Genomic DNA, 21,073 nt, shown 5'->3' with positions numbered 1-21,073 from the left:
CGTGCGCAGTACGTGTCTATTGTAAAGGCAAGCGCGAACAACTACTGGCCTGGCGTACATAATACAGCGTTTTTGGCCGTTATCACGGATATGTGTAAACGCGAATCGTTTTGAAAACGTTGTCGTGTAAACGTGAAACTTTTTGAAAACGCAAGAGAAAAACTTTTCCTTTTTTGACTACATCGTTGTCGTGTAAACGTAGCCTAAGACTCTGACCTGGAGTTCTGTAGCAGAGCCTGAGGCGTCATTTTAACTATAAATAGAGCTCCAAAGTCGGCTAAAATGCCAGACTTCCGTAACGTCCTTCACGTGCTGCTGTCATTTAAAAGCTACTGAAGAGCTCTTTTTAACTGCTATCACATGGTTGTGTAACTGTATAACCCGGGGGTTTCTAAACTTTTTGGGCAAATGACCCAAAATGAACCTTATACATTTTTCACGACCCCAAACCATGACCATCCCGCATTCTTTTTTAAATTACAGATGTAAAATTACAGTATGATATATTGCAACTTTGTCAGTAACATATTTACATTATATGTAACACAAGTGACTAAAAACCGAAAGAATATTCTGTAAACTGAGTTACCAGTCTGTGATGGTCTGATTTTCAGTTGGATCATGATTTTGTGTGTTTGTGTGTGTGTGTGTGTGTGTGTGTGTGTGTGGAAGCTGCACAGATGGCTTTGTTTCTACAGTCGCTGCAGCTCTTATGTCCATTCAGAAGATTTAAAAGTGACATTCAAATTCAAATGAGCTTTGTACAATGTCTTGCCAAAGCATTTATATGCGTAAAGAATCAAACAGGAACAGAGAACAAATGATAAGATTAACATGTGAAGAAAAAAAACAAGACATTCACTAGACAGCATCAGCTGTCCATCAGGCTTTAAAGTCAAACTGTAAAATGTTTAACGATTTTATGCCCAGTGACGTTAAACACACCGACAACACACACACTGTCTTCCTTAAAAAACTTTCTGCTACTTTTGTGATTGACTTTTGATCACCTGCATCTCAAATAAAAAAACTCAAAAACACATTACATTCAAAAATATGTACGATGTATGATGTTCCTCACACATTCCCACAATGCACATTGTCCCATTTTTCATCATTACACCTCTAATTAATATATTATATAAAGTGTGAAGCTTTATAACAGCTGTAGTTCATTATAATATCCAGTTTAATCCTGCAGGATCACACACTTTACTTTCTCTTTCTTCTAACAGACTCCCAATAAACACACAGTGTAGTGATGTAAACCACAGCAACTCAATAACAATAAACACTAAAGCGTCGTCTTCAGTGACTGATAGACTTGTGGATTTAAACACGTTACACTGAAGTGCTTCAATATAAGAGTCGCTCATGCTGCTGAATACAGACGAGTGAAACACTTCAGAAACGCCACACCCAAGAATGCACACTGCCGTACCGTACGTAAATAGTGTGCATCAAGATATCACGTGACCACAGGCTGCCATAGTTACCATAGATTTCCATCGATCCATCTATCACTTAGTCTATCTATCTGTTATATAATAATAATAATAATAATAATAACAACAACAACAACGACAGTAATAATACATCATTATTATTAGTTTAATGCAGTGTTGAAAATCTAAATGATAATTTAGTTTATTCACAAAAACCATGAAAGACCATTTTATTATTATTATTATTATTATTATTATTTGGGGGTCACAGAGGTTTAGTGGTTAGTTGGGGGTTCGAATCCCACCTCCACCCTGCATGTGTGTGTGGAGTTCTCTCTCGTGTTCTCCCTGTGCTTCAGGGTTTCCTCCACGTACTCTGGTTTCCTCCCCTGTCCAGAAACATGCGCTGTAGGCTGATTGGCATTTCCAAATTGTCCATAGTGTGTGAGTGTGTGTGTGCGATTGTCCAGGGGGTCCCCTGCCTTGTGCCCCGAGCTTCCTGGGATAGGCTCCAGGCTCCCCGCATGGACAGATGGGATCTATTATTATTATTATTATTATTATTATTATTATTATTATTATTATTAGAGAATGGTGCCACTAGAGGGACACAGTACACCTTCTGAGACTCACACTCATGAACCAATGACTCAGTCATGCTCATGTCCTCCTCGTTAGTATAGTGGACAGTATCTCCGCCTGTCACGCGGAAGACCGGGGTTCGATTCCCCGACGGGGAGAGGTGTAATGTTTTACCTTGGTGTTCACATCACATCGGTCCTGTCACATTAACACCCTGGTGAAGAAGGTTCGTCAGTGTTTTTACCGCCTTAGATGCTTGAGGGAAGCAGTGCTGGACCAAGGCTGGGAAGATAGTGAAGGACCTCAACCACCTGAACAACGGACTCTTCTCTCTGTTGCTGTCGGGGAAGCGCTTACGCTCTCTGAAGGCCAACACAGAGAGAACGAGGAGGAGCTTCTTCCCACAGGCCATTCGGACCCTCAACCTGGAGAAAACCCAGGACTAGCGCTTTCACAACACCCGCTACCTCAGCCTGAAGATGCACAGCATGATATTGCACAAACAACCGCACATATTCAACATAAACAACCTTATTCTTATACAGCTGTACTGTTTCTGCCACCGATCTTTGTATCCTTTATATTATATTTTTATATTTTTACATTTTTATATTTTTACTTTCCTATCTGTATAGAAGTAAATTCTGGTTTATGTACATTCTATTTTTATGACACTGTCAGTTGAAAAAAGCATTTTACTGCACGTTGTACTGTGTATGGATGTGTATGTGACCAATAACATTTGAACTTGAATGTTTAATGGACCTGTACAGAGATGAATCCTGCAAGTGCAAAGAAGATTACCTCCAGCATCACCTCTAATGAGAGGAGTACTCAGACCTGACACCAGACCAGACCTGCTGTTATAAAAAAAATAATTAAAAAATCCATGATACAGTTTTGTGATACGACGTGACACATATCAGAGTTACTGTTACCACCCCAAAGTTGATTATTTTCCCAATAACAGCATGTCCCCAAGTGTTTGATTCCACTGTGATTTGGCAACTATTAATGTTTTCAATGTATTCACATAAACTGTCACCATATTTATCAGTATATATATATATATATATATATATATATATATATATTAGTTCCTGTTATCACTCAACGTATAACAGTTATAAACAGTCTTTCCCTCACTAGCCTCTCTTTTTTCTCTCAAAAAGTGCAGAGAAAAGCGTAAACTCCTCTGTCCTGAAAACTTAATGTTACAGCTTTACCTCTGACTGTTACAAAGCACTGACACTGGAGACTCCTTCCATGCATGTGAAATAAAAATCTCCTTACAGAAACACTTCACCATGTCAACACTTACACAAAGTTTAATCTGTTTATGTGGAGCGTCTGCCTGTGAACGAGCTGTTACTATAGAAACGATAACATATCAGAACGAGCGCATTAATATAAACCTGCGCTTCTGTCAGAGCTGCTGTTAGAGAAAATGAATCAACGCCTCCTGACCAATCAGAATCCAGAATTCAACTGCGCTGTGGTACAATGTATTTTTATATTGTGAGGTACTCATCAAATCATTTTATTTCATTTGTATAGCTCAAAATAAATAGTTTGTTTCTATAGTCAGTGAATGGAGGTGAAATTAGCTAGCGTATACGCAAAAGGAATTACATATATAGTTATAATTCTTACCAGGAATACATGTGTGAGTCTATAAAAACCTTTTTCTTAAAGCAGCCTGTTATTCTTACACGGGTAACTGGTTCTGGATCCATCCTGAAGTAAATCATCTACAGTAAAGAAACAAATGTCTCGTGCACAGCTTTGGTTAAACTGCTGCATATTATTAAGAGCAACAGAATGTTTGAATAAATGTATATATACACCATAAAAGCTTACAGCAACAGAGAAATGAGGTCAGAGCACACATTTACATGAATCACGAACTGATCTGGTCCACAAGTTAACAAGTTTTCATTAGGAGTTGGGGGGTTGGGGGTTTGAGTCCCGCCTCCGCTCTGTGTGCGTGGAGTTTGCATGTTCTCTCCATGCTTCGGAGGTTTCCTCTGGGTACTCCGGTTTCCTCCTCCAGTCCAAAGACATGCGCTGTAGGCTGATTGGCATTCCCAAACTGTCCAGAGTGTGTGTGATTGTGCCCTGTGATGGGTTCACACACAGTCCAGAGTGTCCCCCGAGTTTCCTGGGATAGGCTCCAGGCTCCCTGAGGCCACGTGTCGGATAAGCGGGACAGAAAATGGATGGATGGATGATTAGCTCAGAGCAGAAGAGTCTTCACTGAGAGTTCAGTTACCTGTAATTTCCTCACACCAGCAGTAGATGTCGCTGTGCTCTCTGCTTTTAAAGCTTCAGCTGAAGTACAGATACAGTCATGAAGAAACCCCGAAAGCTTCACCAGGCTTCCTCCATCCATCACTACAGATTCCCTTCAGAAAGATGTTCCTGTGGAGGGGATTAGCAGGGTGAGCTAGCTGTTCCTTCTAACCGGGGTTCTGCAGAGGACCTGCACAGCGCCCCCTGCTGGAGGATTCTGTAATCATCACTCAGATAACGAGGGCAAACGGAAACTAAACCTTACACACAGTGTTGTATTGTAAATGATAAGATCATTTTGTCCTTTTTTGGGGGGAATCAGTCAGTCAGTCTTCTTAGCGTATTGCTTACAGTGTGTTCAGTACAGCCTGTTGTTTCCAAAAATGATAAACGATAATCGACAGGTGCTCACTGTTTCACCTAAACGAACCTGATCGGATCAGATAAACCCGATCAGATCGGAAAATGGTATCAGACTTCCTCTGGCTGTTATCCAGATTATCATGATATGGGTAGGTTTTTTCAAAATCTCAAGAGTAAATTGCAAAGTTGTTACATTATTTGGCCACTAGATGGCAGTCAAAGACCACAAAAATGTGTATTAATGCATTACTTTCAGACATCACTGCAAAAAAAATAAATAAATAAAAATCAAGCATGTGTGTGTGTGCGTGTGTGTGTGTGTGTGTGTGTGTGAGTGAGAGAGAGAGAGAGAGAGAGAGAGGTGATATTTGTGAGAAATGGGGTGATGTGCAGATATGCAATTCAGTTCAGTTTTATTTGTACAGCGCTTTTGTCACAAAGCAGCTTTACAGAAATAAATACATTCAGGATATAAATTGTAAATGTATGAATTTATCCCTAATGAGCAAACCAGAGGTCACACACACATACACACACACACACACACACACACGGCAAGGATAAACTCCCTGAGACATTGGATATTGGACATCTTGAGGTTAGGTGTAAACAGATGCTTAAGACTGACAGTTAAACACAAGTTATAAGAATTATTATGGTCTGACTCTGTATTAGCTGTTTTTATATTCAGGTTTAGGATAGATTTCAGATTATCTATCAATAGGCCCATTATAGTCTCATATAGAACAGAAACAGTCACCTTGGGACCATATTAAAGGATTTAAACGTGTAAATAAAACACAACAAATAATTTTGCATGCTGGTCGTTTTTGCATGATGCTCCACTGGAGAAATAGACAACTTTATTATTATTTCATGTGCAGTTTGAATGACTCTATCAATACACATAAGGTGGGAAATGGCTAAAATCTATCTATCTATCTATCTATCTATCTATCTATCTATCTGTCTATCTATCTATCTATCTATCTATCTATCTAGTAAAGTGGTATCAAGCACTGTAAGATATCAGTAGAGCAAAACTTTGCTTTGTAACATTACAGTCTGAACATTTCACCAGCCAATCAGGCAGCGCTTTTCTCATGAATATTAACACACACACACACACACACACACACACACACACACAAGATTTAAACACAACATTTATTATGGTCATTCAGCCTAACACTAGCGCTGTCGAGTTCTGGATTGTGATTGGTCAGAAGGTGTTGATTAGTAGACCAGCAGCTCTGACAGTAGCGCAGCTGCAAATCACAGGTTTATATTAATGCCCTCGTACTAAAACGTTATCGTTTCCATGGTAACAGCTCATTCAGCTTGACAAAAACGGATTAAAAATCATTGATATGGTGAAGTTTTCTGTAAAGAGACGTTTATTTAACAACTATGGAAGGAGTCTCCAGTGTCAGCGCTTTGTTAATATGTTTTCTGATATGGAAAAGCCTTCAGGACAGAGGAGTTCACACCTCGCGGTTTCCTGGTAACACGACAAGCTGCGTTTTTGTCTCATTAACTTGAAGAGAGAGAATAGAGAGAGGCTGGTGAGAGAGCGAGTGTTTATAGCTGCTGTAGCGTAAGTGAGAACAGGAACGAACTTGTTTTGTGGACGTTCCACAACATTAACTATAAACATAAAAAGTATGATATATCCTTCTTTAATAAGTACAAATGATATTTGTTGGCAAATTGCTGTGGTGTAAGAGTTAATAAAACACTTCAGGTGCTGTTATAGGAAAATAATCAACTTCAGGGTGATAAATTATTTTCCTGTAACAGTGTATAATCTGACTTCCTGCAGTGTCTTATGTAGGGAAAAGAAGTTATTTGGGAACGTTTTTCTTTTCTTTATATCAGTTCAGATCATCAGATTATTGTATTAAGTGTTTTTAAAATGAAAGTAAAGTTATATATCCCGATTAGAGATGTGGCATATTTTTGCGGTGTAGGTTCAGAAGTAGCTGAAGCAGATTTTGGTTTATTAAAAGCAGAGATTAAGGGCAGAGATCGATGTCTAACACTCCACATTACGTAGCCTGTAATTATATCAGGAAGCTTTTAGTGGCTTCTCCCTGAAAGCCTGCGTGAAGCTCAGGGCGTGCACTAAACCGCAACATGATCACTCCATAGGGACCCTACGGCTCTCTGCACCAGCCTTACTCAAGCCCTGCAATATCACATTTAACAGCGTGTTCAGGAGAAACGCACATTCTTACTTATCTTCTGTGTTTCCCGCATCTGATTTTGTCGAGTGACGAGACAAACAGGGAGGAGCGTAAGTCCAATCAGCCAATCACAGCCCTGATCACTAGCTTATCTAACATCAGCTAGCTTACTACTGAACTCCAGTACTGCTTTTAATTACGCTGTAAGTCGGTTTATAGACCAGTCACTATCCTGCTACAGAACTCGGCTAGCTCTTTTCTGTCAGCTAGCTACTGCATGTGAGTAAACATTAGACTTATATAATAATAATAATAATAATAATAATAATAATCTGATTGAATTATATCATATAATCAGACTGCTGCTTTCAATAGTGCTAAATTGAAAGCAGTATTTTTTGCTAATCAAGACGTTGAACTAGAATTGAATTTTGTTATGGAAAATTCTGACCAATCACAATCCAGAATTCAGCACTGCTGTAGGATAAAGTGACTCATACAAGGATGTAATGTACTGTATATTGAATTTAGGAGGTGTGTCTTTCATTCTAAAGCAACCTGTAGACTAGACAATAGAGAGAGAGAGAGAGAGAGAGAGAGAACAGATGAAGATCTCATTTCAAAACAGTGACATCATCATCACACTTCCTGGTTTCTGTCTTGTTTTATTCCGTGCTGTAACCTGAACATTTCTACCAGCTATAGCAATTCATATGATCAATCTTAATGCTACAGTATTTTCAGAATCAGAGGTTTCCTGAGTTTCAATGAGCACAAGACACACATACACACACACACACATACACACACACACCCACTGGATCTTCCAGTCGGACAGCTTTGGCCTGGAATCTGAACGTCATTACAGTGTTTAGAGTGAATTCTCTGTATACCTGTGATCCACTTCAACTCACCTTCGGCATTAAAATCACATTTATTTCTCAAATGTAAATACAGAACAGTAACAGCGGCATCACTGATGGGGCTTCGTTCCCATTTCAGAACAAGCGCCCTTAAACAAAGTGCACAGATTGCAGTTCGAGTCCTGGGGAGTTCCTCACAGTCTTGTGGAAGTTGTATTCCTCATTTAGGGCTTTGACACGTCATAACAACAGCAGATCCCTACACGGAGATGAAGCAAGTGTTACTAAATATTAAAAACGCAGAACACCTGACAGCTACAGCGAAGTTCACTTCCGGTGAATATATACCTCAAAATTATTTCTTACAATCTCAGGTGACACATCAAGGTCTTAAAAGAGGCAGGAATGATATTGTAGGAATAAAACAAGTTACACATATCAAACTAAAAATCATAATTTTCATCAGTTGATACATTTTGGATTTTATTCAGAACCTCTCAGGACAAAGTTGGTCAAATACTTCTTATTATCAGAATTATTACTATTTCCAAGCCCTTAAAATAAATCATTTGGGACAGGGCCGAGTTCTAAACACTGTCATATCTGTTACAGTATCTGAAAGCAGAAATCTATTAATCTGGAACGTACCTCTGTGTTAAAACAGGGCGTACACTTCATAGGGCCCCTAAAGAGCTTGATTTCCCCGCTTTGCTCGTAAACTCTGAGAGTCCCCAATCCCTTGGCCCTGTCCACTCCTTCCATTCCTTCAGGGTAGGAGCTGCTGGTAGGGCACGTTGAGGTTCCCCAGGTACCAGAAGATCCAGAAGAGGAGGCTGAGGAAGATGATGATGGGCCCCGAGAGCACGAAGAAATCCCAGAAGCTGAGTGGGGCGAAGATGCCGAGCAGGAACAGGACGAGGCCGGTCACATCCAGGACAATGGCCAAGACGAAGAAGATGAAGCAGCGTCCTACATACGCGGTGATGTCCATGGCTCCGGCACAGAGATCTCAGCGTGTGTTAAAAAGCAGAAAGCAGCTGAGTCGTGCCGCATTCCTGCGCTTGCTTAACAAGTCCGACAGCCACGGTGCAGCGAGGTGTCCTCGCCCTGTCTGATGACATCACGCCACGTTAACACACACACACACACACGGAAGAAACTTATAGAACTGTCTTGGACTGATAATCCTGAAGATTTACAATCCTGAATCCTGAACTGAGCTCAAACACACCAACACACCCATACACCTGTCATGAGGGTATTATGTGTGTGTGTGTGTGTGTGTGTGTGTTAGAGCAGAAACCCACACTATTGTCTAATAGATGGAGTGAAAGAACAGAACCTGAGAAACACCAGCGTAACACAATCTCTAACACACCATTACAACAAAAGGACCTGAAATAAACCAGAACATTACACAGTTTAATATCTGTGCTAAGCTTTAATATCTGTTGCATCATGGGAACTTTAACACGATGCCACTCTGAAACACAGTGGATTGTGACCGTCGATTTTGATGTAGCATAGATTTGTAAATTACGCTAAGGTTTGATACAAACTAAGACACATTAGCCATCATGGCATCATAACGGCTCCCTAACGCTCCAGATAAACATTGTTTAACAAAATGTGTGAAAAACATGGCTGCCTCCATGAAAGTGTGTTTTGTTTGCTCAGTCAGAGCAGGTAAAGCTCATAAAAAGCTACATTAAGTGCACTTTTACAGTTACAGGCCTGAGTGGCTGCTGGTTCTGTTCTACTGTAGTGACCTTCAAACATTCAGGCAACATTTCAGACTGAAACTGCAGCACAGCGGACAATCGTGATTAGCTTAGCAACAAGCTAGCCGGCTAACGTTAGTGATAACTCTAATGGTGATGATCAGCTTCTCAACACAGTGATTAGTTGGTGAGTGTTATAGATTTAACAGAGTGCTGTGTCTGTATATGAACTGATCTAAAGCCAATCCTGCTATAAACTCGTTTAACGGTAGAGAAGGGGAACTTTACGCTGTTCACAGTAAGAGCGGCCATGTTGATCTGACGTCACTCCGGAAACGGGGAAGGAACTGGTAGTTGAGGAGACTACCCCGAGGTGACGAGGTGAAATTCAAGCTTTTTTTTTTTCAAATTCAAGTTTTCTGTGGTTTTTACCAGTAAGAGGCGGGAATTACACCTTACAACTTCACCTCGAATGCAGCCTTCATCTGTGATCTGTGTTTGTGTGTGTGTTTGTGTGTGTGTGTGTGTGTGTGTGTGTGTGTGTGTGTGTGTGTAAAGGTGTGAGGTGTTTATGAGAGACAGCACACAAGGTGGCAGTGTGAATCCTGTGTGTGTGTGTGTGTGTGTGTAAGAAAGAGTAAGCAGCTGATGAACCAACTCAAGTATTTAAATCATAAAATTGCACCAAATCTGTTGGTCCTGAGTAACGAGATTTTCACAAAATGTATCGTCTGAAAGTTTCTCGTGTTAAATATACAAATCACAAACATTAACTGTAAAGAGGTGAAGATAATGTTCTGGGTTTTATGTGTGAGAAAGGCGAGGCCACACACACACACACACACACACACACACACACACACACATTTTCTTTTACTCTGTTCAGCCCCAATAAAAGATTAAAGTCTCAAAATAAAAATGAGGAAGGTTTCAAAATAAATGGTTTTAAAAAAAAAACCTAAAGAAAAAGAGGAAAAGTATTAAATAAAAATGAATGAATTATAACATCAAAGTAAAAAAGAAGAAATTTTAAACAAAACACAAAATTAATGTCTCAAAATAAAAATAAGGAAAGACCAAAACAACGTAATTCTTGAATTAAAACTTTGGGAGCAAAACCCCAACTATTAAAGATAATAAAATATATCTGAAAATAAACATATGAGGAAAATCTCACAATTACAAAGAGGAAAGAAATTGAAGGGATTTTTAAAAAATGGTAACAGATTTTTTTTAAAAAAATGCAAGGCATCAAAAATACAATAAAAAATAAAAATAAAGATAAGTTATAATTAAAATCACAAGATTTATATCTCAAAATAAAAAACAAATATGACAGGAATAAAGTCTTTATTTAAAAACCTGGAGAGGAAAAATCAAGATGTTTCCAAATAAAGCGAGTCTTAAATACATGTGGAAAAAATCTAAATGTTTTAATTAAAAAGAAAAAAAGGTTATTGTCTCAAAATAAAAAAAAGATTAAAGAGGAAAATCTAAAAAAAATAGGAATGTCTATAAAATAAAAAGTAAATGTTAAAAGTCTCTGAATGTTTGCAGGTCATTTGATCCATAAATACAGATTCAGTCTGAAATTCACTCGAATGCAAAACACACAAAAAAACCAGTGGAAATATTTATATATATATATTTTTATTATTTTTTTGATGTAAACAATGAGATATTTATTGACACAAATCATCCGTATTTTTATACAAATCATTGCACATTTAATTAAATGATCAAGGTGCATGTTGTGTACTTGGTGGTGTGTGTGTGTGTGTTTTATTGCTACACATTTTGTTTATGATGATGAGATAAAGTGACAGTGACTCAGAGCTGAGAATAAATAATGAAACAATGAAATAAATAAATAAATAAAGTAAAACAGCGTAAAGTAAACGTGAGCGATGAAGGTGAGACGTTCTGGACGTTGGTGATTTTCCAGCATGCAGTGAAACCAGAGACGAGTTTTTCATTAAAACCTGTCTGACCACTCTCACTTCTTGTCTCACTTCCTGTCTCACTCTCTCTCAGCTAAAGGTCTATTATTCGAAGAGCTGCTCGTGTGGGAGTGTAAGTTAAGCTCATGTAAACACACGTTTGCATCCAGACTCGGCCGGTTTGACTGTAAAATCCTCTCGCTGGAGCAAAACTCGCAGAACAAACACGGGGTCAGTCGCTAAAGCTCGGAGAATAAAAACGTGTAAACAATAATGAAGCTTTAGAGGAGAAGCAAACAAACACTTCCCCTGAAACACACAGACAGAAAGTGCCCCGATACAGTAGATGAGGATGTGTGTATAGCCGTACAGTTCACACAGGTGTGTATTTGTGTGTATAAATTTGTGCATTTTTTTTGGCAGAAACAGAAATAAAGTGACGATAAATGAAATACAAGTTCTGTTTTCCAGAGAATCCTCCACGAGAGCCTCCACGTAGAGTTAACCTGAAAACACAAAGAGGAGTGATTAAAATGCGATCTCAGCACACACACCTCTGCTTTTCAGGATAACACGTCACCTTAAATCCTCTAGAACATCTGAGTAACAGAGATGAGTAGAGAGACGAGTAGAGAGACGAGTAGAGAGACGTGTAGAGAGACGTGTAGAGAGATGAACAGAGAGACGAGTAGAGAGACGTGTAGAGAGACGAGTAGAGAGATGAACAGAGAGACGAGTAGAGAGACGAACAGAGAGACGAGTAACAGAGATGTGTAGAGAGACGTGTAAAGAGACGTGTAGAGAGACGAACAGAGAGACGAGTAACAGAGATGTGTAGAGAGACGTGTAAAGAGACGTGTAGAGAGACGAATAGAGAGACGAGTAACAGAGATGTGTAGAGAGACGAATAGAGAGACGAGTAACAGAGATGTGTAGAGAGACGAGTAGAGAGACGTGTAGAGAGACGTGTAGAGAGATGAACAGAGAGACGAGTAGAGAGACGAACAGAGAGACGAGTAACAGAGATGAGTAGAGAGACGTGTAGAGAGACGTGTAGAGAGACGTGTAGAGAGATGAATAGAGAGACGAATAGAGAGACGAGAAACAGAGACGTGTAGAGAGACGAGTAGAGAGACGTGTAGAGAGATGAATAGAGAGATGAATAGAGAGACGAATAGAGAGACGAGTAACAGAGATGTGTAGAGAGACGAGTAACAGAAACGTGTAGAGAGATGAATAGAGAGACGAATAGAGAGACGAATAGAGAGACGAGTAGAGAGACGAGTAGAGAGACGAATAGAGAGACGAATAGAGAGACGAGTAACAGAGACGTGTAGAGAGACGTATAGCGAGACGAGTAGAGACGAGTAGAGAGACGAGTAACAGAGACGTGTAGAGAGACGAGTAGAGAGACGTGTAGAGAGACGTGTAGAGAGACGAATAGAGAGACGTGTAGAGAGACGAATAGAGAGACGAATAGAGAGATGAATAGAGAGACGTGTAGAGAGACGTGTAGAGAGACGAGTAACAGAGACTTGTAGAGAGACGAATAGAGAGACGTGTAGAGAGACGAATAGAGAGACGTGTAGAGAGATGAATAGAGAGACGAATAGAGAGATGAGTAGAGAGACGTGTAGAGAGACGTGTAGAGAGACGAGTAACAGAGACGTGTAGAGAGACAAGTAGAGAGACGAGTAACAGAGACGTGTAGAGAGACGAATAGAGAGACGAGTAGAGAGACGAGTAGAGAGATGAGTAGAGAGACGTGTAGAGAGATGAGTAGAGAGACGAGTAGAGAGACGTGTAGAGAGACGAGTAGAGAGATGAATAGAGAGACGTGTAGAGAGATGAGTAGAGAGACGTGTAGAGAGACGAGTAGAGAGACGAGTAACAGAGACGTGTAGAGAGACGAGTAACAGAGACATGTAGAGAGATGAATAGAGAGACGAGTAGAGAGATGAATAGAGAGACGTGTAGAGAGATGAGTAGAGAGACGAGTAGAGAGACGAGTAACAGAGACGTGTAGAGAGACGAGTAACAGAGACGTGTAGAGAGACGTGTAGAGAGACGAACAGAGAGACGAGTAGAGAGACGAACAGAGAGACGAGTAACAGAGATGAGTAGAGAGACGAGTAAAGAGACGTGTAGAGAGACGTGTAGAGAGATGAATAGAGAGACGAATAGAGAGACGAGTAACAGAGACGTGTAGAGAGACGAGTAGAGAGACGTGTAGAGAGACGAATAGAGAGATGAATAGAGAGACGAATAGAGAGACGAGTAACAGAGATGTGTAGAGAGACGAGTAACAGAAACGTGTAGAGAGATGAATAGAGAGACGAATAGAGAGACGAATAGAGAGACGAATAGAGAGACGAGTAGAGAGACGAATAGAGAGACGAGTAGAGAGACGAGTAGAGAGATGAATAGAGAGACGAATAGAGAGACGAGTAACAGAGACGTGTAGAGAGACGTATAGAGAGACGAGTAGAGACGAGTAGAGAGACGAGTAACAGAGACGTGTAGAGAGACGAGTAGAGAGACGTGTAGAGAGACGTGTAGAGAGACGAGTAGAGAGACGTGTAGAGAGACGAATAGAGAGACGAATAGAGAGATGAATAGAGAGACGTGTAGAGAGACGTGTAGAGAGACGAGTAACAGAGACTTGTAGAGAGACGAATAGAGAGACGTGTAGAGAGACGAATAGAGAGACGTGTAGAGAGATGAATAGAGAGACGAATAGAGAGATGAGTAGAGAGACGTGTAGAGAGACGAGTAACAGAGACGTGTAGAGAGACGAGTAGAGAGACGAGTAACAGAGACGTGTAGAGAGACGAATAGAGAGACGAGTAGAGAGACGAGTAGAGAGATGAATAGAGAGACGAGTAGAGAGACGTGTAGAGAGACGAGTAGAGAGATGAATAGAGAGACGTGTAGAGAGATGAGTAGAGAAACGTGTAGAGAGACGAGTAGAGAGACGAGTAACAGAGACGTGTAGAGAGACGAGTAACAGAGACGTGTAGAGAGATGAATAGAGAGACGAGTAGAGAGATGAATAGAGAGACGTGTAGAGAGATGAGTAGAGAGACGAGTAGAGAGACGAGTAACAGAGACGTGTAGAGAGACGAGTAACAGAGACGAGTAGAGAGACGTGTAGAGAGACGAGTAGAGAGACGTGTAGAGAGACGAGTAGAGAGACGTGTAGAGAGACGAGTAACAGGGATGTGTAGAGAGACGTGTAGAGAGATGAATAGAGAGACGTGTAGAGAGACGTGTAGAGAGACGAGTAGAGAGACGAGTAACAGGGATGTGTAGAGAGACGTGTAGAGAGACGAGTAGAGAGACGTGTAGAGAGACGTGTAGAGAGACGAGTAGAGAGATGAATAGAGAGACGAGTTGAGAGACGAGTAGAGAGACGAGTAGAGAGACGTGTAGAGAGACGAGTAGAGAGACGAGTAGAGAGATGAATAGAGAGACGAGTTGAGAGACGAGTAGAGAGACGAGTAGAGAGACGTGTAGAGAGACGAGTAGAGAGACGAGTAACAGGGATGTGTGTAAGTGAACTAAGAAACGTCTGTGATTTTAACTGATTGGAAGTAAAACCTTCAGCTCCACCTGGAAAAGGTGATAATAATAAAATTGTGTGAATTTGAAATGAATCGATGCCCTTAAAGTAAATATTGTTAGACGTGTAAAACAGAAGTGTCTGAATATTTCCTCTCACTGTGAATGTGGTACAGTTGATAGTAACACTGCGTAATATCTACATACTTGATGTTATGGTCATGTGACCTACTAATGAGGTCACAGCCACGCCCCCTTACAGCAGCCAATCATAATCGCTGCAGACATCCTCCAGCAACATTAACTAACAGACGTGTGTCTGGGAAATGAATCCTGAGCTAGTGAGATCCCGTAGTTTCCAACATCAGCATTGTGCTGTGCTGTCACCATGGCAACACACCACCTCTGTTCTTATAGTTTTTAACATCAGATATGTTTTATTGTTGCAACATGTGAAGCTGTTGCCATGGCAACATACAGCCTTTGCCCTGGTGACAGCATCACATATACGTACATAGTGTCTAACATCAGCTGTGCAACATGTGATGCTGTCACCATGGCAACACACTACTTTTGTTTTTACAGTTTTTTAAAAATCAGCTATGTGCTACACATGCAACACATGATGCTATCACCATGACAACGTGCCACCTCTGTTCTTGTAGTTTTTAACATCAGCTGTGTGGTATAGACACATGTAACCACGGCAACACATTGCCTTTGTTCATATAGTTTCTCACGTCAGCTATGCACCAGCTAATGCTATCACTATGGAAATCTACAACTTCTAAAAAAAACAAACAAAAAAAAAAGTTTTACCATCAGATATGCAGCGCGTAATGTTATCGCCATGGCAACATGCAATCTTTCTTCTTATAGATTCCAACATCAGCTATTATATGCTATAGATGGAGCATGTGATGTTATTGCCATGGCAACATGCAATCTTTCTTCTTATAGATTCCAACATCAGCTATTATATGCTATAGATGGAGCATGTGATGTTATCGCCATGGCAACACGCAGTCTTTTTTTTAAAGTTTTACCATCAGATAGGCAGTGTGTGATGTTATCGCCATGGCAACACACAGTCTTTGTTCTTATAGTTTTACCATCACATATGCAATGTGTGATGCTATCGCCATGGCAACACGCAGTCTTTGTTTTTATAGTTTTACCGCCAGATATGCAGCGTGTAATGTTATCGCCATGGCAACATGCAATCTTTCTTCTTATAGATTCCAACATCAGCTATATGCTATAGATGGAGCATGTGATGTTATTGCCATGGCAACACGCAGTCTTTGTTTTTATAGTTTTGAACATGTGATGCTCCGCTTTGGGAAGGTTTTCAGTCTCGTCTGAACACCGTCACTGTAGCGGTTTTGAGTTATAAACATTTACTGAGGTAAATTATCAGCTGCACTTAAACCAGCACCAGTGAATCGAGAGGAAAGAGGTTTTCTGTTCTTTTCTCTCTGCAGGTGATAGTTTTCTGTGGTCTGTTTCTCTAAAGACGTCACACACTCCTGCTGCTCCACGTGTTAAACAAACAGAGCTTCTGTGTTCACGTCATCAGTTTGCATCCTTACTGTCTTTACAGGGTGCTTACAATGTGTGTGTGTGTGTGTGTGTGTGTGTGTGTGTCTTTCTGACACATTAATCATCCCTGTGATGGAGGTGATGGAAATGTCGAATGAAATCTAACCTGACTGTCTAATCTAATCCCACACGTATCAGATTTATATCAATATTTCAGCACCACAAATTAGTGTGGAAAACATCACGTCCAAAACATCTGAGGGGAAAAAAATCACACTTTTTCTGCATTTATTAGCAAAAATTATACATTAAACTCATAACACTAATAATAAGACTGTATGTTAGAGTGTATAATAACACTAGAACAGAAATACAGTAGCGGCAGTAGCTGTTGTTGTTGTTGTTGTTGTTGATGTTGTTGTTGATGATGCTGTGGTTTATTACTATTATTATTAGAACATAAATTTTATTCTCAGGCACATTGTTGGTTTATTGTTATTATTTCTGTTATCTTTAGACTCATCATTAGAGCCTTTATTAATATTATTAGTAGTAATAATACTATCAGGAATACGTCACTGCCGATAATATTTATTTAATTATCTTATTTGTAATTGTTAATATTAATAAGCATAACAGTATTCTAGTAATATTATCATACGTACAGTAAGTATTGCATTTTATAATAGTGTAAGAGTATATTATACAAGAGTGAGTATAAACTCTTTATCGTAAACAAATGTCACAAAAGTGTTGATTCCTCTAAAAAAAAATCAAAAAGATTTTCATTCGACTCATCAGCGTATTATACAATTTATTATTAATATTCTCTATTCTTATTATAATAAACATTCTTACAAAAAGGCAAATCTACAACTTTTATTAGACCAGAAATATTTTAGGAATATTGTTTTATTTTTTGTATTATTATTTCTATTATTTTTTAGACTCACTAGCAAGAGTATGTAACTTCCTGTTATATTTATTTCACCACATTACATAACTTTATATATATATATATAGATTATTATGATGTTATTATTGTATTGCGTAGAGGTATAGTTTACTCTAAATGTTATATATTTTTATTCAGACTTTTCTGTGATTAGAATATAAAATATCTACTCTGAGAAGCAAATGTCGAACTCTAAAGGTAGAAACATTTACAAGAACATCTGGAAGAAACCTCTGGAGGAATCCTTTTTAACATTATATTTTATTTGAATTCATTAGAACGAGGCTGCTGTTAATAGAGTAGGGCTCACATGATGATGATGATGATTATTATTATTATTATTATTATTATTATGATGATGATGATGATGATGAGGGAGAACTCGCCTGCTCTCAGACTGTCTCGTTGTCCTCAGGTTCGTACGCTTCGTTGGTGTAAGCAGCATTTTTCTCTCCCTTTCCTCCATCTTCCTCCTCTTCCTCTTCCTCCTCTTCCTCCTGCTCCTGCTGCTGCTGCTGCTCCTCCTCCTCCTCGGCGCTCGCGCGGTCTCCTCTCCCCCGCACTGAGCTCAGGCGCTCGGTCAGTTTCCTGGCGATCCGCCCGAAGCCGCTGCGCCTCCCGTCTGCGCCCAGGTTCCCCGCGTACCACAACACCCACATGCCCAGGCCGAAGAACATGAGGATGGCGCCGGTGAGCGCCAGGAAATCCCCGTAACAGCGGCCTGCGATCTGCGGGGACGCGCACAGGCCCACCAGCAGCAGGATGAAGCCCACCAGGTCAAAGGTCACCGCCAGGAAGAAGAGCGGCGCGCACTGGCCTGTAATCCGCTTCAGCTCCATCACTCAGGATGCTGAGGAGCCTGCGAGCGCGCGCCCGCTCCTTAAATCACCTTACCAGCAGGTAACCGCCCCGAGTGACGTCACCTGCACCGCCTGCAGCGCGCGCCAGCCAGGTGCGCTCTCCTGGTTATGGATAGCCATCGAGTCCAAAAAAAAACCCTCCCCAAAACGCGATGTTTATGTGTGTCACTGTGTGTGTCACTGTGTGTGTCACTGTGTGTATCACTCTGTGTGTATCACTCTGTGTGTCACTGTGTGTATCACTGTGTGTATCACTCTGTGTGTCACTCTGTGTGTCACTGTGTGTGTCACTCTGTGTGTGTATCACTGTGTGTATCACTGTGTGTGTCACTGTGTGTATCACTGTGTGTGTCACTGTGTGTATCACTGTGTGTGTCACTGTGTGTGTCACTGTGTGTATCACTCTGTGTGTATCACTGTGTGTGTCACTGTGTGTATCACTGTGTGTATCACTGTGTGTGTCACTGTGTGTATCACTGTGTGTGTCACTGTGTGTATCACTGTGTGTGTCACTGTGTGTATCACTGTGTGTGTCACTGTGTGTATCACTGTGTGTATCACTGTGTGTGTCACTGTATGTGTCACTGTGTGTATCACTGTGTGTATCACTGTGTGTGTCACTGTGTGTCACTGTGTGTGTCACTGTGTGTATCACTGTGTGTGTCACTGTGTGTGTCACTGTGTGTATCACTGTGTGTGTCACTGTGTGTGTCACTGTATGTGTCACTGTGTGTATCACTGTGTGTATCACTGTGTGTGTCACTGTGTGTATCACTGTGTGTGTCACTGTGTGTGTCACTGTGTGTATCACTGTGTGTGTCACTGTGTGTATCACTCTGTGTGTATCACTCTGTGTGTCACTGTGTGTATCACTGTGTGTATCACTCTGTGTGTCACTGTGTGTGTCACTGTGTGTATCACTGTGTGTGTCACTGTGTGTGTCACTGTATGTGTCACTGTGTGTATCACTGTGTGTATCACTGTGTGTGTCACTGTGTGTATCACTGTGTGTGTCACTGTGTGTGTCACTGTGTGTATCACTGTGTGTGTCACTGTGTGTATCACTGTGTGTGTCACTGTGTGTGTCACTGTGTGTATCACTGTGTGTATCACTGTGTGTGTCACTGTGTGTATCACTGTGTGTATCACTGTGTGTATCACTGTGTGTGTCACTGTGTGTATCACTGTGTGTATCACTGTGTGTGTCACTGTATGTGTCACTGTGTGTATCACTGTGTGTATCACTGTGTGTGTCACTGTGTGTCACTGTGTGTGTCACTGTGTGTATCACTGTGTGTATCACTCTGTGTGTCACTGTGTGTATCACTGTATGTGTCACTGTGTGTATCACTGTGTGTATCACTGTGTGTGTCACTGTGTGTATCACTGTGTGTATCACTCTGTGTGTCACTGTGTGTATCACTGTATGTGTCACTGTGTGTATCACTGTGTGTGTCACTGTGTGTGTCACTGTGTGTATCACTCTGTGTGTCACTGTGTGTATCACTGTGTGTATCACTGTGTGTGTATCACTGTGTGTATCACTGTGTGTGTCACTCTGTGTGTCACTGTGTGTATCACTGTGTGTGTCACTGTGTGTCACTGTGTGTATCACTGTATGTGTCACTGTGTGTATCACTGTGTGTATCAGTGTGTATCACTCTGTGTGTCACTGTGTGTATCACTGTGTGTATCACTGTGTGTATCACTCTGTGTGTCACTGTGTGTATCACTGTATGTGTCACTGTGTGTATCACTGTGTGTGTCACTGTGTGTGTCACTGTATGTATCACTCTGTGTATCACTGTGTGTATCACTGTGTGTGTCACTGTGTGTATCACTGTGTGTGTCACTGTGTGTGTCACTGTGTGTATCACTGTGTGTGTCACTCTGTGTGTCACTGTGTATGTCACTGTGCGTGTCACTGTGCGTGTCACTGTGTGTGTATCACTGTGTGTATCACTGTGTGTATCACTGTGTGTCACTGTGTGTATCACTGTGTGTGTCACTGTATGTGTCACTCTGTGTATCACTGTGTGTGTCACTGTGTGTGTCACTCTGTGTATCACTGTGTGTGTCACTGTATGTGTCACTGTGTGTATCACTGTGTGTATCACTGTGTGTCACTGTGTGTGTCACTGTGTGTGTCACTCTGTGTGTCACTGTGTGTGTCACTGTGTGTATCACTGTGTGTCACTGTGCGTGTCACTGTGCGTGTCACTGTGCGTGTCACTCTATCACTGTGTGTATCACTGTGTGTGTCACTCTGTGTGTCACTGTGTGTGTCACTGTGTGTGTCACTGTGTGTATCACTGTGTGTGTCACTCTGTGTATCACTGTGTGTGTCACTGTGTGTGTCACTGTATGTGTCACTCTGTGTGTCACTGTGTGTATCACTCTGTGTGTATCACTGTGTATCACTGTGTGTGTCACTGTGTGTATCACTGTGTGTGTCACTGTGTGTATCACTGTGTGTATCACTGTGTGTATCACTGTGTGTGTCACTGTGTGTATCACTGTGTGTGTCACTGTGTGTGTCACTGTGTGTGTCACTGTGTGTTTCACTGTGTATCACTGTGTATCACTGTGTGTGTCACTGTGCGTGTCACTGTGCGTGTCACTGTGCGTGTCACTCTATCACTGTGTGTATCACTGTGTGTGTCACTCTGTGTGTCACTGTGTGTGTCACTGTGTGTGTCACTGTGTGTATCACTGTGTGTGTCACTCTGTGTATCACTGTGTGTGTCACTGTGTGTGTCACTG

General features: G+C 40.9%; 1 protein-coding gene, 1 long non-coding RNA gene and 1 other non-coding gene across 3 annotated transcripts; 1 reads left to right on the top strand and 2 right to left on the bottom strand.

Annotated features, from left to right (window-relative positions):
• Window positions 1-2,113: 2,113 nt before the first annotated feature.
• Window positions 2,114-2,185, top strand: trnad-guc (transfer RNA aspartic acid (anticodon GUC)). The gene has a single exon. It is a non-coding gene; the product is annotated as a tRNA-Asp (tRNA).
• Window positions 2,186-7,513: 5,328 nt separating this feature from the next.
• LOC113523959 (uncharacterized) lies at window positions 7,514-8,860 on the bottom strand. The gene is made up of 2 exons (XR_003402477.3): window positions 8,380-8,860; window positions 7,514-7,990 (listed from the first exon to the last, which is right to left on the bottom strand). It is a non-coding gene; the product is annotated as an uncharacterized LOC113523959 (long non-coding RNA).
• A 2,255-nt stretch (window positions 8,861-11,115) lies between these two features.
• On the bottom strand, window positions 11,116-18,358 carry LOC113523974 (transmembrane protein 238-like). The gene is made up of 2 exons (XM_026910078.3): window positions 17,837-18,358; window positions 11,116-11,898 (listed from the first exon to the last, which is right to left on the bottom strand). Exon 1 carries the CDS (start codon window positions 18,287-18,289, stop codon window positions 17,843-17,845), a length of 447 nt encoding a protein of 148 aa, XP_026765879.3. The 5' UTR covers window positions 18,290-18,358; the 3' UTR covers window positions 11,116-11,898; window positions 17,837-17,842.
• Between the last annotated feature and the right edge of the window lie 2,715 nt (window positions 18,359-21,073).

The sequence above is a fragment of the Pangasianodon hypophthalmus genome, chromosome 29 (genome assembly GCF_027358585.1).
Source record: "Pangasianodon hypophthalmus isolate fPanHyp1 chromosome 29, fPanHyp1.pri, whole genome shotgun sequence".
NCBI classification, from domain to species: Eukaryota; Metazoa; Chordata; class Actinopteri; order Siluriformes; family Pangasiidae; genus Pangasianodon; species Pangasianodon hypophthalmus.
Note: the sequence above shows the minus strand (reverse complement) of the source record. Positions and strands in the feature narration are given on the sequence as shown.